This window comes from Fringilla coelebs (genome assembly GCF_963513975.1).
Source record: "Fringilla coelebs genome assembly, chromosome: 11".
In the NCBI taxonomy this organism is placed as follows: Eukaryota; Metazoa; Chordata; class Aves; order Passeriformes; family Fringillidae; genus Fringilla; species Fringilla coelebs.
The window spans coordinates 7,366,054-7,379,886 of NC_140037.1; the positions used below are offsets into that span (position 1 = coordinate 7,366,054).

Genomic DNA, 13,833 nt, shown 5'->3' on the forward strand with positions numbered 1-13,833 from the left:
GTATTCAAAGCTTTTGGAAAACGATATCCCCAGAGGGAATTTTGTATAATGCGTGCTACTCTGGGGGCTATATTTGAGTTTTTATTGAGTCAGATTCACAAAATGTTGGGGATTAAGGAGCTCCAGCTATGGGCAGGGCTGTGTGGTTGGTTTACTGAGGGGTGTTGCTGTCAGCAAATAGAGAATTTTACTGTTTGTTCAGGCCAACAGAACCTGCCGGTGGGATTATTGTTAATTTGGGGGCACTGCCAAAATGCCCAACTGAGTGTTCATCACAAACCTTGTCAGCTCTCTTCTGTATTTGTATTCCATCTTTAGAAGGGGAAACAGAATATCTGCTTCCTGTTGGTCAAGGATTTTGGCCATTTTTATACAACTGATGGCGAAGAGCTGCAGTTGGTGATGCAAACACCACGAGTGGGCATCACAGTGGCAAATTTGGTACAAAGGTGGGGTTAAACTAAGTGAGAATCCTTCATCTTTTCTAGGCTGCTTGTGACATCACACCCTGGTCAGTAATAGGGACAGAAATACACAGAGTGCTGCTATAAGGCTGTTAAAATCTGATTATTGTGCGTCTGTTGTGGTCTCACCATGGGTTCTGGTGCCTCCATCAGAGGTGCAGTTCAGTCAGCAGAAGGAGCTCCAATATGAACTTTGTCCTGGGCATGTTACGTGCCTGGGCCACGTGAAAATCAGTGGGATGTTTGGAAATCCCTGTTTTGCCAGCTGGATGTCAAATCCTGTCCTAGAGATCCCTGGGTGGGAAGCCAGACTTGGCTGTGGGATAGGCTTTTCAAAGATGTCTGAGCCTTGGAGTGTGCAGTCAGGGACAGACAAGGAAATGCAGCCAATCTGTTTTTGGTAAAGAAGGAGTTTCTTTCTTTAAAAAATTGTCTTTCAAAATAGTTAAATCTGTATTTTGATTCCAAATGTATCGCAGTACATGAAGAACTTAATTCTGTAAGATCAGACAAAGAAAACACCAGAAGAGAGACTCTAAAATCCTACAGGTCATGCCTTCAGTTCCTATTAAAATTTTATCTAATGGCGAGACGAAAGCTTCTTCCTCCAGCAGTGAGTGACTTTTTTTCAGTGCAGCCTGAGTCATTTCAGACCAGACAGCTACATTCCCTTAGGGATACTGGTTTACAGTCTAGTTCTAGTAATAACTCTTCCAGCATCCATCAGATTTGCAGGCCCAAAAGAAGCTCCTACAAATCCTTTAAGGTGCTTTTATAACCTTGGATAGATAGGATCCTGTAAATTACAGACAAAGCCTGAAACTAATTTTGGGTTAGATAGGGAAGGGCTTTTTGGGAATTACTAAAAAGACCCTGTTACTCTTCTCTGCCATGTCTAAATTTGGATTTAATGTATTTTTGGTTGGTATCAGCCATGTAAATCAAGGAGTGGTATTTGGTGCAGTGTTTAATCTCAGCTGCCACTAGGTCTGTTCCCTAATAAACCACTGATGCTCCAGCAGTGCATATTTGTTATGCCTGCTGGCTTTATTAAAGCTACTTTTAGTGCAGACTGTTCAGGATAAGATTTTGGTTATTTTTCAGGCATGATGCAGAAGGCACTTTTGTGGATGAACGTTGGTGTCCTCTTGGCAGGGAATGACACATTGAAGTAGCACCTAGATCTGTAAAGATAAAGGGAAAACTGGCAAATTTATAAAATAATAGAGGTGGTCAAATGAATTTGGTGTTCTGAAGCTCTTAGAAAGCATAGCTGCATCTTCAAGTCCCTAAATACCTTTATAGCTCAACCTCTCTCAACCCCTGGTTCATTGTATGTATTTGCTGATGGCTGACTTGCTTTGTTTGTAGAAATACCAGCAATATTTTTTAAAAAACCATAAATATAGCATTAAAACAAAGCAGAATGTTTTAAGAACAAGCTGTTGTGGGAGTGCTAATGGGAACAATTATCAGTGATTTGCATGATTCACGGGGGAAGAGCCCAGGGCTTACCTTAGAATCTCGTCTCTTCCTCTAGGGGAGAGTTACGTCTGCTCGTCCGACAACTTCTTCAAGAAGGTGGAGTACACCAAGAACGTCAACCCCAACTGGTCTGTCAACGTGAAGACCTCTGCCAACCAGAAAGCACCTCAGTCCCTGGCCAGCAGCAACAGTGCCCAGGCCAAGGAGAACAAGGATTTCGTGCGCCCCAAGCTGGTGACCATCATCCGCAGCGGGGTCAAGCCGCGCAAGGCCGTGCGCGTGCTCCTCAACAAGAAGACGGCCCACTCCTTCGAGCAGGTCCTCACTGACATCACTGAAGCTATCAAACTGGAGACAGGGGTGGTCAAAAAGCTCTACACCTTGGATGGGAAGCAGGTAGGAGGTTTTTACAGATGTTACGTCTTTTTCTTGCTCTCGCCGTGCGGCTTTGCTGACTCAGAGCAATTCTTGAAGGCTGAAATTAAGCTGAGATGATTGCTGCCATCTGTTGCCTTAGAAGTATGGCTTCTCATGCCAGTGGTTAGGTTACTAAATTTTCCCTGATATTAATACCAAGTAAAGAATGTAGCCGTGGGTCTGGGTGGAGCAGATGCTCGCCCCGCACGCCGGCGTGCGCTGCGTGTCCTCTGGGCCAGCTAAATAAATAACAGGGGGGCTTGGGCTCACAGCCTCCAGCTGGTCTGGCTCTGGACTCACTGGAAGAGCTCTCCAGCTTTAGCTTCACTCAGTGAAAACATGTTGCTTGACTTTCCTCGCCCTCTGGTGAAGGCTTGCTAAGATAAAGAGGTCGATCCAAGCATGCTCTTCTGGCCAGCTCCACAGAGAGCAGGGAAAGTGTGGAACTGTGGAGCGTTTCCTTGACTAAATGCACGAGGAGGTAACGTGCAGAAAGAGTCAGAAATATTTAGCAGGTCATCAAAATGTGCTTCATGACTGCACGTTGCTGGAACTGAAGGAAACATCTGTCTCTTGTTAGCAGCTACACAGCGACGAGCCATTTCGTATTGCTGTATCTATGAAAAGCCTTAAAGGAATGTGGGGGATCATTTTCAGAGCTGGGAAGAGCTAGATTCTTCAAGGATAATTCTGAGCTTGATTTAACATTTCTGCTTATTGTAATTGAGGAATGTCTATTTTTCCTGCTCCAGATTCTGGAGTGAGGCAGCACACCTCTTGTGCGGGTTTGGAGGCTGGCTATTCTAAGGATTGATGGGTTTGCATTAAATTAATTCTGTCATTTCTCTGGAGAAAATGATTCAAGGACTGGCTTTGCCCAAGGAAATGCAGATTTTACAAATAAAAATGTTCATCCCAAATGCAGGTTCCTACAAATATCCTGCACAGTCCAGGTGTGCAGTGTAGCTCCTGGGAGAGCAGCGTGTCCCTCTGACCTGATTGTCTGGTATCCCTGCCCCTGGCAGGGGGCTGGAAATAAATGATCTTTAAGCTCCCTTCCAACCCAAACCATTCTGTGATTCTTGCTTTGTCCCATCCTGCACCCTGCACCTTAGTTACTGTGTGGTTCCAGCTTCAGACACACAATAAATCCCATCCGTCTGCCAAAGCTTTCCTTTCCACTTCTCTCAACACAGCACTTTTCCTTCCTCAGATGCACACTTTGAACATGAGAGGGTACCTGTCCACAGACACAGAAACCTGCTGGAAATGAGCAGTGATACCAGGACTGGGAGCTTGGTGAGACACCAGGGAGAGAGGAAGGAGATTCTCACATGACCTGTGCTCCCTGTGTGATCACACCTGGGTACAGGCCGTGTCCTTTGGGTCACAGCAGCTTTGCAGAGGGTTCCATGGCTGGATCTGGCCTGAGAGCAGCTCCCTGCTCGTGCTGGCACAGAGTCCTGCTGTTCTCCCAGCTGGGAAGGGGGATCTTAATCTGAACCTGTGAGTGGCCTCAGTTCTTTGAGAGCTGCTGGCAGTTTGGGGCTGAGATGTTGCTTTGGGTGGTGCAGAAATAGGGATGGATGCTCCATGAGCTTCCATCAGACTGCTCCCTTCTCCCCCTTTTAGCTGTTTGCAGGGGCAAGCGGTGATTCCCTTCCACCTCTGGCTGGAGAGCAAGACAGGATCAGCCCTGATATGACATTTAACTTGTTTCTCTGGCTTTATAATTCACCATTTTATGAAGTCAGATATATGATTCCACGTTGGAGATGCAGCTGGGAGTTTCAGTCTGCAAATGTACACCCAGTAATGCAGTTATTGAAAACAGTGAGACTGTGATTTGGCAGTAATGGGAAGTTTGATATTTGTTTGCAGCACCAATTGCTGTTGAAGCTTCCTGAGGAGCAAACCTGGCTCACCAAGGCTTTGTTTGTCGTGGTTGTTTTCCTTCAATGCTTGTTCTTTATTACAGATGTGTGTTCTTAGTGTGGAAGTCAGAGCTAGAAGCTTATGCTGGCTCTTAGGGTTTCCATGACATACTGCTCCATAAAATCTGACCTCCTGACATGACATTGGGGGGTTTTACATGTCTGATGCTGACATTAGAAAGAGATTACTGCATGCGTGGTTCTGACAAACAGCGCTTTATTTTCAGCGGGAAATATTCATGCAAAAATGCAAGCTGCTCAAAGCTGAAATACTGACAAGGATCCTGACAGTCTGTCTCTTTGAGTGCCATCAGAGGCACGTTGCTCCCTCTGTTGTGAAATGATAAAATTTACAAAAGGAACGTACAAAGGGAAATCATCCTGCCTCAGTCCACGAGCTGGAACTTAATGAGGGAAGATGATTATTTTATTTATAGTCATTCCCATTGTGCTCATCAGTGCAGTAATCAAGATGCTTTAGAAGTACAGACAGTGGTGGCAGTGACAGGGTGGTGTGTGAATAATTACATTTCTGTGCACTGCAGACCTGCTGCAGTTGGAGTGCGAAAGCAGTTAATTGAGAGCTGGTGGGCTGTGTCTGAATGAATGTAGCACTCAAAACGACAGTGGGGTTAGGTTATTTTAATGAAATTGTGTCTTTTTATGTCTTGGGTTGGCTGGAGAAATGTGGCCCTTGAAGCTGTTAAATTAGCATCTTGTGTTTAAGTAGTTTATTTAACTTGCACATATTTCTGATGTCTGTACTCAGGCTCCTTCCCTCCCTGGAGCACAGCGTTACCTCTTGATGCACACCCCTGAGCTCAAAATGGTTTTCAAACAGTTGACCAAAAATGAGCATGACAGGGGATCACAACAGAGATTTACCTTCAGAACTTCCATGGCTGTGCAGGAAATGGAGTGGGTAAGGGAATTCAGTGCATTAAACAGATGCTATCATGGCCCAAATTCAGGACTTGGCTCTGTGACTACACCTGCTGTAGCTGTTGAGATATGCAGTACAGACAATTAAAATACACACATCCAGGATTTAATCTGGTCAGGCCTGTGAGTCATGCTGGAAAACAGCTATTTTGGTCGATTCTTCCTCCTTTTTTAAACTCTCAGTTCTACCCAACATCCCAAATAAGTCTGGGCTCCTGGGAGCACTGGCTGCTTCACAGACACACGATGGCAGTTCCTGCCCCGCGTCGCTAACAAACCAAATCAGAAAGCAGAATTTGAGAACGGGGATGGGGTTGCATTGGGGTGTTTTGAATGCAGCAGGCTGAGCTAGACTTTGCAAAGGTTGTGTGGATTTCCTGTCCTGCTCATGCTGGAGCTCCCTCCTCACCACAATGGGTCGGTGTTCAGCGGGGCAGAGGAGGCTGCTCCACCCCTGGCAGCCAGAGCTGCTGCTGTCAGCACCTTGCCTTGCAGGTGGGCTCTGCCTGCATCCCTTCCTGCTTCTCAGTGACCTGTGAATGTTCTGTGCACCCTGAGCTTCTCTTTCCCTGCCCTGTATTTTATTCCAAGGTCTGTGAGTTGTTCAGCCAAGTGCCTGAAGAGATGCAGTGACAAAAATAAATCCCTTTTTTTTTTGTCATTGTCTGAGTTTGGTGATACCCTGAAATTCATCAGGCATCAGTCTGAAATTCATCAGTCCAGTTGTACTTTGGCATTAATATATTCTTCTGTAGTGTGGAATTCCTTCTTTTTCTCCAGCTGTGTATTGCCATGCCTTAATTATCTGAACACCCCATTGTGCGACCCAACAATTATCATCACCAAAAAATAAGCAGAATAGATGCTGTTCAGAACAGGGAGAGCTTGTGCTTCAGCTGCACATAAATAGAGATATCCTGGCCAACAAGCAGGGAGCAGATTGTGGTTTTAGCCATGATAACATCAGTGATCTCCTCTGGCCTTTGAAATCTTCAAACAGGGGAGAAGTCTCCCATGCTCTGCTCATTGGCTGTTCCCTTGCCCAGACACAGTGCTGAGTGTTAGCTGTCTCATCAGATGAAATTACATCCATTTCCATATGTCAGGGCACTTGTGACTGCACTCCCAATAGAATTTCCAGTCTTAATAAAGCAGTCCCCTCTAGCAGCCTGAGCTCTGATAAGGATATCAAGTGGCAGGTGATGAGGGGAGTTCATCCTGTGTTTGCAGAGCTGATGCCAGTGCCCTGGGGGCTAGCCCACCTCTCCTGGCCAGGCAGGAAGTTGCCATTTCAGATTTCCTGTGCTGAGGAAGGGCAGCAGCCACAGAGGGGGAAGCAGGATGACAAAGCTTACAGCAAGTTTGAAGTTGGGACTTTGTGATCAAAGTCAATAAATGAGTTGATAATAAAGCATCTCCTCTTAGTTGATAATAGGAGATGTTGATTAGTTGATAAGTTGATTAGCATCCTCTAAATTAGTTGATAATAAAACATCTTACTGCACAAAGGCATCCCTGCATGTTGCACTGGAGAAACCAAACTTTGGAGTTGCTGCACTGGTTTTAAGCTGGTATTTGGAAAAAAAAGTAGTAAAAACTTAATCGGTAAAGTGTTGATAACAGCAGTGGACCAAACTCTTCCAGGCCAGTGTAGATCTATTGATTGTATTAATGAAATTGCATCAATGAGCCACGGAACAAGGTTTGTGCTGAAATATAAAAATGCCTCCAACAGCTGTAACCTGTGATTGGTGCTCAGGAAGGAGGTGACACCCGAGTGACTGTGGCCACAGCATCTGCACTGCTGGAGGATCAGAGGGAGCCTGTTCCCTCCAGAGCCCTGGCAGGAGTCAGCTCACACCCCTGAGGTTCAGGGTTACAAAGGGAGCAGATTGCTTTGTGCTATTGCACACGCTGAGGAGAAGGATGTCAGAACAACTCCTCCCTCTGGGCTGTTGGCTGCCCTTTAGGATGCTGAAGAGCTGCACTGGAGTGACCCCAGAACATGCATCCATGCACTGGTGTTTGTCTTGTTTTTCAAGCTTTTTCAAACTTTCTGATGTTTACATTCTTGTAACAAACTTTCTCACACACTTTATGTAAATAACTCATTGTTTTGCATTCGTTTATGGAAGAGGAGAAATTTAATAGATTGTTGGTTTGTCCAGTGTCATTGGAGAGGTGGCACTGTCACCTTCCAACCCCCTGTCACTTTTGGAAATCTATAAATGCTGGAGTCAGAAATTAAACACCCTCTTTTTTACCTTAAGAGAGCTGTGTGTGCATGTTGTGTTATTTTATGTCCTGTAGCAGCACACTGGAATTCAGCCTCGGTGGAAATAGGAGGGAAGAGCAGGAGAGGGGAGCAGTGTGTCCTGTATCCCACTTTCTGTAAAGCTCCCGCAGCAGCCAGTGCCAAGGGCAGTCCCACCTTCCCTCCCTGCCTCACAAAGCTGGAACAACACACCCAGATCTGCTTTGCATCTGCTCCTCAGCCCTTTCCTCTCACAGCTTCTTCTGAGATTTGCCAGGCCCCATGTAAATCTCCCATTTTGATAGAGTGTTGTAAATCAAAGACGACTCCGACGTTGGTGAGGGGAGAGAGGGAATGATGATCTGACTCCATCCAGAAGGATAATTAATTACTTTATTATTAGACTATGTGCATTGTATCTAAAGTGAATCTGCCCTGCACTCGCTCTTGCTCACAACTGCACAGAACTGCATCATCTCTGATTCTCTCTGCCTGTCCCGTGACAGTCCCACACACACCTGGCCCTGACAGGCCAGGGGAACAAAACATCCTCACTGTGGGTGAACAATCTCCACATTGCATTCTGCTTTAGCACAACACAGGCACAGCGAGCGAGATAAGAATTGTGTTTTCCTTCTTCTCTGTTTGTCTCACAGCTTCTCTCTGTTCAGAATACCACAATAGCAGAGGCAGGTCTGGCTGGGCAGAGGAGCTGAGCAGGCAGGATCCCTGCCCACATCCCTCAGGATGGGGATGGAGCCCAGGCTCCCTCCTCCCCTGCAGATGCTCTGGCTCGGGGTGCTCGCGTGAGATCACTGCTCTGCAGCAGCAGGGAGTCATGCAGGGAGGATTAGTAATAATGTATGGGCTGGAGAACTTCTGAACCCAGCCACTTAGAGAGCCAGACAACACAGCCCAGTTCTGCACCTTCAGGGAGCTCTCAGTGCAGCTGCAGCTTCAGCACTGCCTGATTCATGCAGTGACTAGACACTAACACAGACAAAACCAATTAGTCCACAGGTATCCCACAAGGATTTCAGCACTCACTAGAATGAGCAAGCCCAGCTTCCATGAGTGTGTATCTAAGTGCTTAGGATAAAATATTCAGAAGACTTCCTGAGATGTTATTTAGAAACCTTATGCTCATTAATTTCCATTTCCTTTGGGTCTGTGGGACACAGAATCTGGGTGAAGAGGGGCCTGTCTGGAGCACTGTGAATCCTGATTCCTGTGCTTCCTAAAGCTGGCACAGGCTGATCTCAGCACTGAACTTTCCACCAGACCTGCTCTCCTGCGAGCCCTGCACTGACCTGGTTACCACTGGTGTGGTGTCCCACCACTCCTCAAGACAGGTAGCGATAGAAACAGGAAAAAATGGATTTAAACTGTCAGGGGGCAGATTTAAATTAGATATTGGGGGAAAAAAATTCTTCCCTGTGAGGATGATGAGGCCCTGGCACAGGTTGCCCAGAGAAGCTGTGGCTGCCCCTGGATCCCTGGCAGTGTCCAGGTGGCACCAAATGAGCTTTAAGGTCCCTTTCAAGCCAAACCATTCTATAGTTCTGTGTGTAGAGCAAGGGGAGGCAGTGGAGGACAGCATCATCTCGCAGACTTTGCCGGGTGTTTTGCCATTGCTTTTCCTCATCTCAGGCTCTGGAGGAGGTGCCATCCCCTGCCTGCCATGCATAGGGCTTTGAGCACTCACTGACACAGCGCAGATCCTGGCTGAGGTAAAAAAATCTCTGTAAATCCGTTTTTCTCTCAGGGCAGCGAGGCTCCCAGCCCACCAGCAGGCTCCAGAGTTGCTGTTGGCTGGAAATGGTCGATTTTAGAGCCATGCACTGACCCTGCTCCACATGAACACCTGCTCCTAGTGCCACAGATGGCAGGCTGTCAGAGTTATTGAAAGATGCAGTCAGAGCTGACCTGGTGACCTGGGAGTGTTGGCCCCTGGTTCTGCATCCTGGTGCTATTCACACCCCGAAAGGGACGCGTGCTCCAAATTCGATCCTCAGCAGCATCTTTATTTTAGCAGCTCTCTCTGTCACACAGAGTGACACGTTCCCTTTTCACTCTGAACCCCAAGGGAGAAGGGGATTATTCACTGTAGTGCCAGAGGGTTTATCTTGGAATAAATGGGCTGAAAATGAGCAAGGGAAATAAGGCTGAATATCTGGAGCTGTGGACAGGCCAAGAAAGCCTTGTTGTTCTTTCCATTGTGAGTTTGTGTCTTTATATGAAACTTGAGTTTCTGGTTCCTTTTTGATGCTTCAGCAGCAATCCCACCAATGTGAATGAGAGTCCCTCCTTCTCTGAGAGGGAGAAGGTTACACTTAAATTATCTTGAGCAAGGATGTGGATTCTTGTAAAGCTCTTATTTTGATCACCTGGAATAATCAAATAGGTGAATTTTCCCCTTTGTAGTGGGGAAATATCTTGCTTATTCTGAATTCACAGGATAAGCAGAATTCTGTGAATTCTGTGCTTACCTTGCTGTGCCAGGGTCCTTAGTGTTAGGCTGTGAGTGGCATCACACATTATTTCTGCTCACCCCTCCTTACCTGCAGTAGCTCAAAGATTGAGCAAACACCCCCTGAATCCCCTCAGGGGACACAACCTTGAGGGTGTCCTGGTGCTTGGTGCCACGTTCCACAGCTTGTTGCAAGTTCACCTCTTTTTCTTGACTGCCTGAAACCATTCCTTCTTTTCCCTTCCCTTCCCTTCCCTTCCCTTCCCTTCCCTTCCCTTCCCTTCCCTTCCCTTCCCTTCCCTTCCCTTCCCTTCCCTTCCCTTCCCTTCCCTTCCCTTCCCTTCCCTTCCCTTCCCGGCCTTCAACCAAAGACCAGTTCTTACTGGCCTTCAACCAAAAAGCTGTTTTCACTCAGTGGCAGGCAAGCTATGGGACAGTTCACACTTTTCTCTAGGAAAAGCCTGCTCTAGGTGTGAATAAGGCAAACACCCAGGTAACAGAGGCTGGGAGAAATGCTGGGATAGAGCTGTCAGCCAGCACAACAGCATTTCCTTCTTTCTTGCCTCTGAAACTGCTCATGGGCTGAACCAGTGATTATCCATTTGGATGGAGCTTAAAGATTAAGGGCTCTGTGAGTGTGAGAGGTTTTCAAAACCCTCCTCACCCTGTCTTTTGGCCACGATGCCCTTGGCCACAAAGGTGTTTTTGTGGCTCAGTGAGGGATGCAGTGATAGCCTTGCTCACCTGCAGAGGATGCAGCCTCCATCCCCCCTCAGCTCTGCCAGGAGTGACAAAAGACAGAAATGTGTCTTACAGCAGTGTCTAAAGGAGCTGAGGAGAAAAAACAATGTTGGCTGCAACCCCTGGAGCTTGTCCTGGCTGGCTGAGGTAGCCCTGCACAGGTGGGGAGGTGCAGAGAGGAGCTGTGAGAGCTGAGGGCTGCCCCAGTGCTCCTCAGGCTGGAGCAAATCGATTAAAAGAGAGCTGGAACTGCAGGCCTGCTCCTGGAGATTTGCTCAGGCTGAATAGGGAGGAATTAGCCCTGAAGCAGGGCTAATAACCAGAGCATATCCTGCTCCCTGTGAATGTGCAGCCAGGCCTTGCTGGGTGCTATATAATGGATATTTAATAATAATCTACACTACTAAACCCAGTTCTAGTTCCCTGGTTAACTGCAAGCACTGTGTGTGTGAGTAAACACGTTTTTATCTGTATAAATACATTTTTACTAAGTGTTGTACAACACAGCTCTGCAGCTCAATTTGCTGTCTAAGCAATCCTAACTCTTCCTGTAGTTAAAGAATCCCAGGGACTGGGATTGTTGTGCTCTGATATCCTCAAGCCATGTTATTGTTTTTTGTTCCCTGACCCTAATAAATCAAAACCAGAGGCATCTCACTGCGGTCTTTAACTGCACTTTGAAAATGTTTGCTTACTTTTACATTATTCCTTGACATAAATGCAAGTCTCAGTGTTATTACCAGTTTTTAAATTATCCACGTAATCTAAAATAAGTAGGAAATAATTGTGTATTAGCTCATGGCACTTTTGTATTTTTTTATCTTGAAAAATACCTCAGAACAAGGATTTTTCAGCTACAGTAGGTGTAAGATCTATCCTACCTTTTACTGTTTCTTTTCTCCTTTTTTTTTCCCCACAAATGGGGGATTTAGTTATGAACAAACCCCGACGTGGGGAAGATGAGATAATATGCCCCCTTCATGAGCAGGATTTTTCCAGGGGATTTTGCTCCAGTCAGAACTGGCATGAGAGGTCAGTGCTGCCAGTGCTCCAGGTCTGAGCTCTGTTATCTGCAGGGCAATCAGCTCAAGGGGCTTTGATGGGCTCCACAGGGATCATTGTGCAGCCCCTGAGCCTGCGGGGCAGCCGGGGAGAGCAGGGCTGGGGCTCCTTCCTCCCTGCCCTGCCCTGCCCTGCCCTGCCCTGCCCTGCCCTGCCCTGCCCTGCCCTCACCATCTGCTCCCTGCCTAGCCTGCTGCATGCCCTGGGGCTGCAGGACCCTAATGGGCTCTTGTGGGCATCAATTCCTGCCCATGGGCATCAACTCCTGTCTGTGGGCATCAATTCCTGACTGTGGGCATCAATCCCTGGCTGTGGGCATCAATCTCTGGCTGTGGGCTTCAATTCCTGCCCATGGGCATCAATTCCTGTCTGTGGGTATCTGTCCCTGGCCATGGGCATCAATCCCTGCCTGTGGGCTTCAATTCCTGACTGTGGATATCCATCCCTGTCTGTGGGCATCAATCCCTGCCCATGGGCATCAATTCCTCTCTGTGGGCATCAATCCCTGGCCATAGACATCAGTTCCTGGCCATGGGCATGCATTCTTGCCCATAGGCACCCATCCCTCTCTGTTGGCATCAATCCCTGGCCATGGGCATCAATTCCTGTCTGTGGGCATCAATCCCTGGCCATGGGCATCAGTTCCTGCCCCTGGGCATCAATCCCTGCCTGTGGGCATCAATTCCTGCCCATTGGCACCCATCCCTGTCTGTGGGCATCAGTTCCTGGCTTTGGGCATCCATCCCTGCCCATGGGCATCCATCCCTCTCTTTAGGCATCAATCTCTGCCCGTGGGCACCCATCTCTGACTGTGGGCATCCATCCCTGGCTGTGGGCATCCATCCCTGGCTGTGGGTACCTGTCCCTGGCTGTAGATATCCATCCCTGTCCGGGGGCATCAATCCCTGGCTGTGGGTACCCATCCCTGTCTGTGGGCATCAGTCCCTGGCCATGGACATCAATTCCTGTCTATGGACATCCATTCCTGTCTGTGGACATCCATCCCTGTCCATGGGCATCCATCCCTGTCCGTGGGCATCCATCCCTGGCTGTGGGCATCCATCCCTGGCTGTGGGCATCCATCCCTGGCTGTGGGTACCTGTCCCTGGCTGTAGATATCCACCCCTGTCCATGGGCATCAGTTCCTGGCCGTGGCAGAGCAGTCCAAGCCCCCACCTGAAGCAGCTCCCTGTGCTCCTGGCAGAACAGTTTCTGGCTGCAGGTGTTGTTTTTTCTGTCTTTATTCAGGTTCTCTGAGCAGGGAACAGAAATGGGTTTAGGAAAGCATCTCCTGGTGTGTGCACTCTTCTGTGAAAGAAGCATTTCCTCAGTGATTGCTGTGCCCCTGCACTCTGGACATCTTCTCCTGTGCCCTTCCTCACTCCCTCATGCCCAAAATAGTGCAGGAAGAGGGGCAGAGTGGGACTAATGGTACCTGCTCTCCTCTGTGTGTCTGGCAGTGAAAACACACCAGGAAATTCAACTTCTGTGCTAGATAAATCAAGTGAAAGACAAAATTGTGAAAAAATGTGCTATAACATGCAAAATCCCCTTTCACCTTCCTGATCTATTAGTATAAAATAATAAAACCATGGGTGAGGGAGAGCCAATAAACACTTGGACTTCATTATTCATGAGGAAGGAAAGGCTTCCTCAAGAACCTGTGAAGAAACCTGAGGTAGTGATAAGGAGTGAAAATGTTATCACATATTTGAAATGGGTTTAGAAGAAGAAACCAGGGTGGAAATAACTTCTTATCAGAGTAAAGAAAAATACCAATAAACAAGTGGTGTTTACTATCTCCTGGAGTGATCTGGAGGTGGGAGCACTTGGTGAAGATGATGAAAGGACTGTGGTAATAAAAAACTTGGGAGACTGAGATGAACAGGCAGTGTAATGGATGATTGTAACTTCAAAGCAGCACTGGTAGAAATTACTCTGATATTTGTCTTTTTAAATTAAAAATAACTATTCTGGAGAGAGGATTGCCTTGCTGAGGCAGGCTAGTAAATAATATCTTAGCAGAGAATGAAAACAGCATGCTAAAGCATATGGTATCCATTC

At 47.3% G+C, this 13,833-nt stretch overlaps 1 protein-coding gene across 2 annotated transcripts in view; it reads left to right on the plus strand.

Moving 5' to 3' along the window:
* DCX (doublecortin) overlaps positions 1-13,833 on the plus strand; it is a gene marked incomplete at its 3' end in the record, with an annotated part of 63,850 nt that overhangs the window by 7,345 nt on the left and 42,672 nt on the right. For both annotated transcript variants that reach the window (XM_084212818.1, XM_084212819.1), the window contains exon 2: positions 2,005-2,345. In XM_084212818.1, the coding sequence (XP_084068944.1) occupies positions 2,005-2,345 (341 nt within the window). The remainder of the gene's footprint in view (positions 1-2,004; positions 2,346-13,833) is intronic.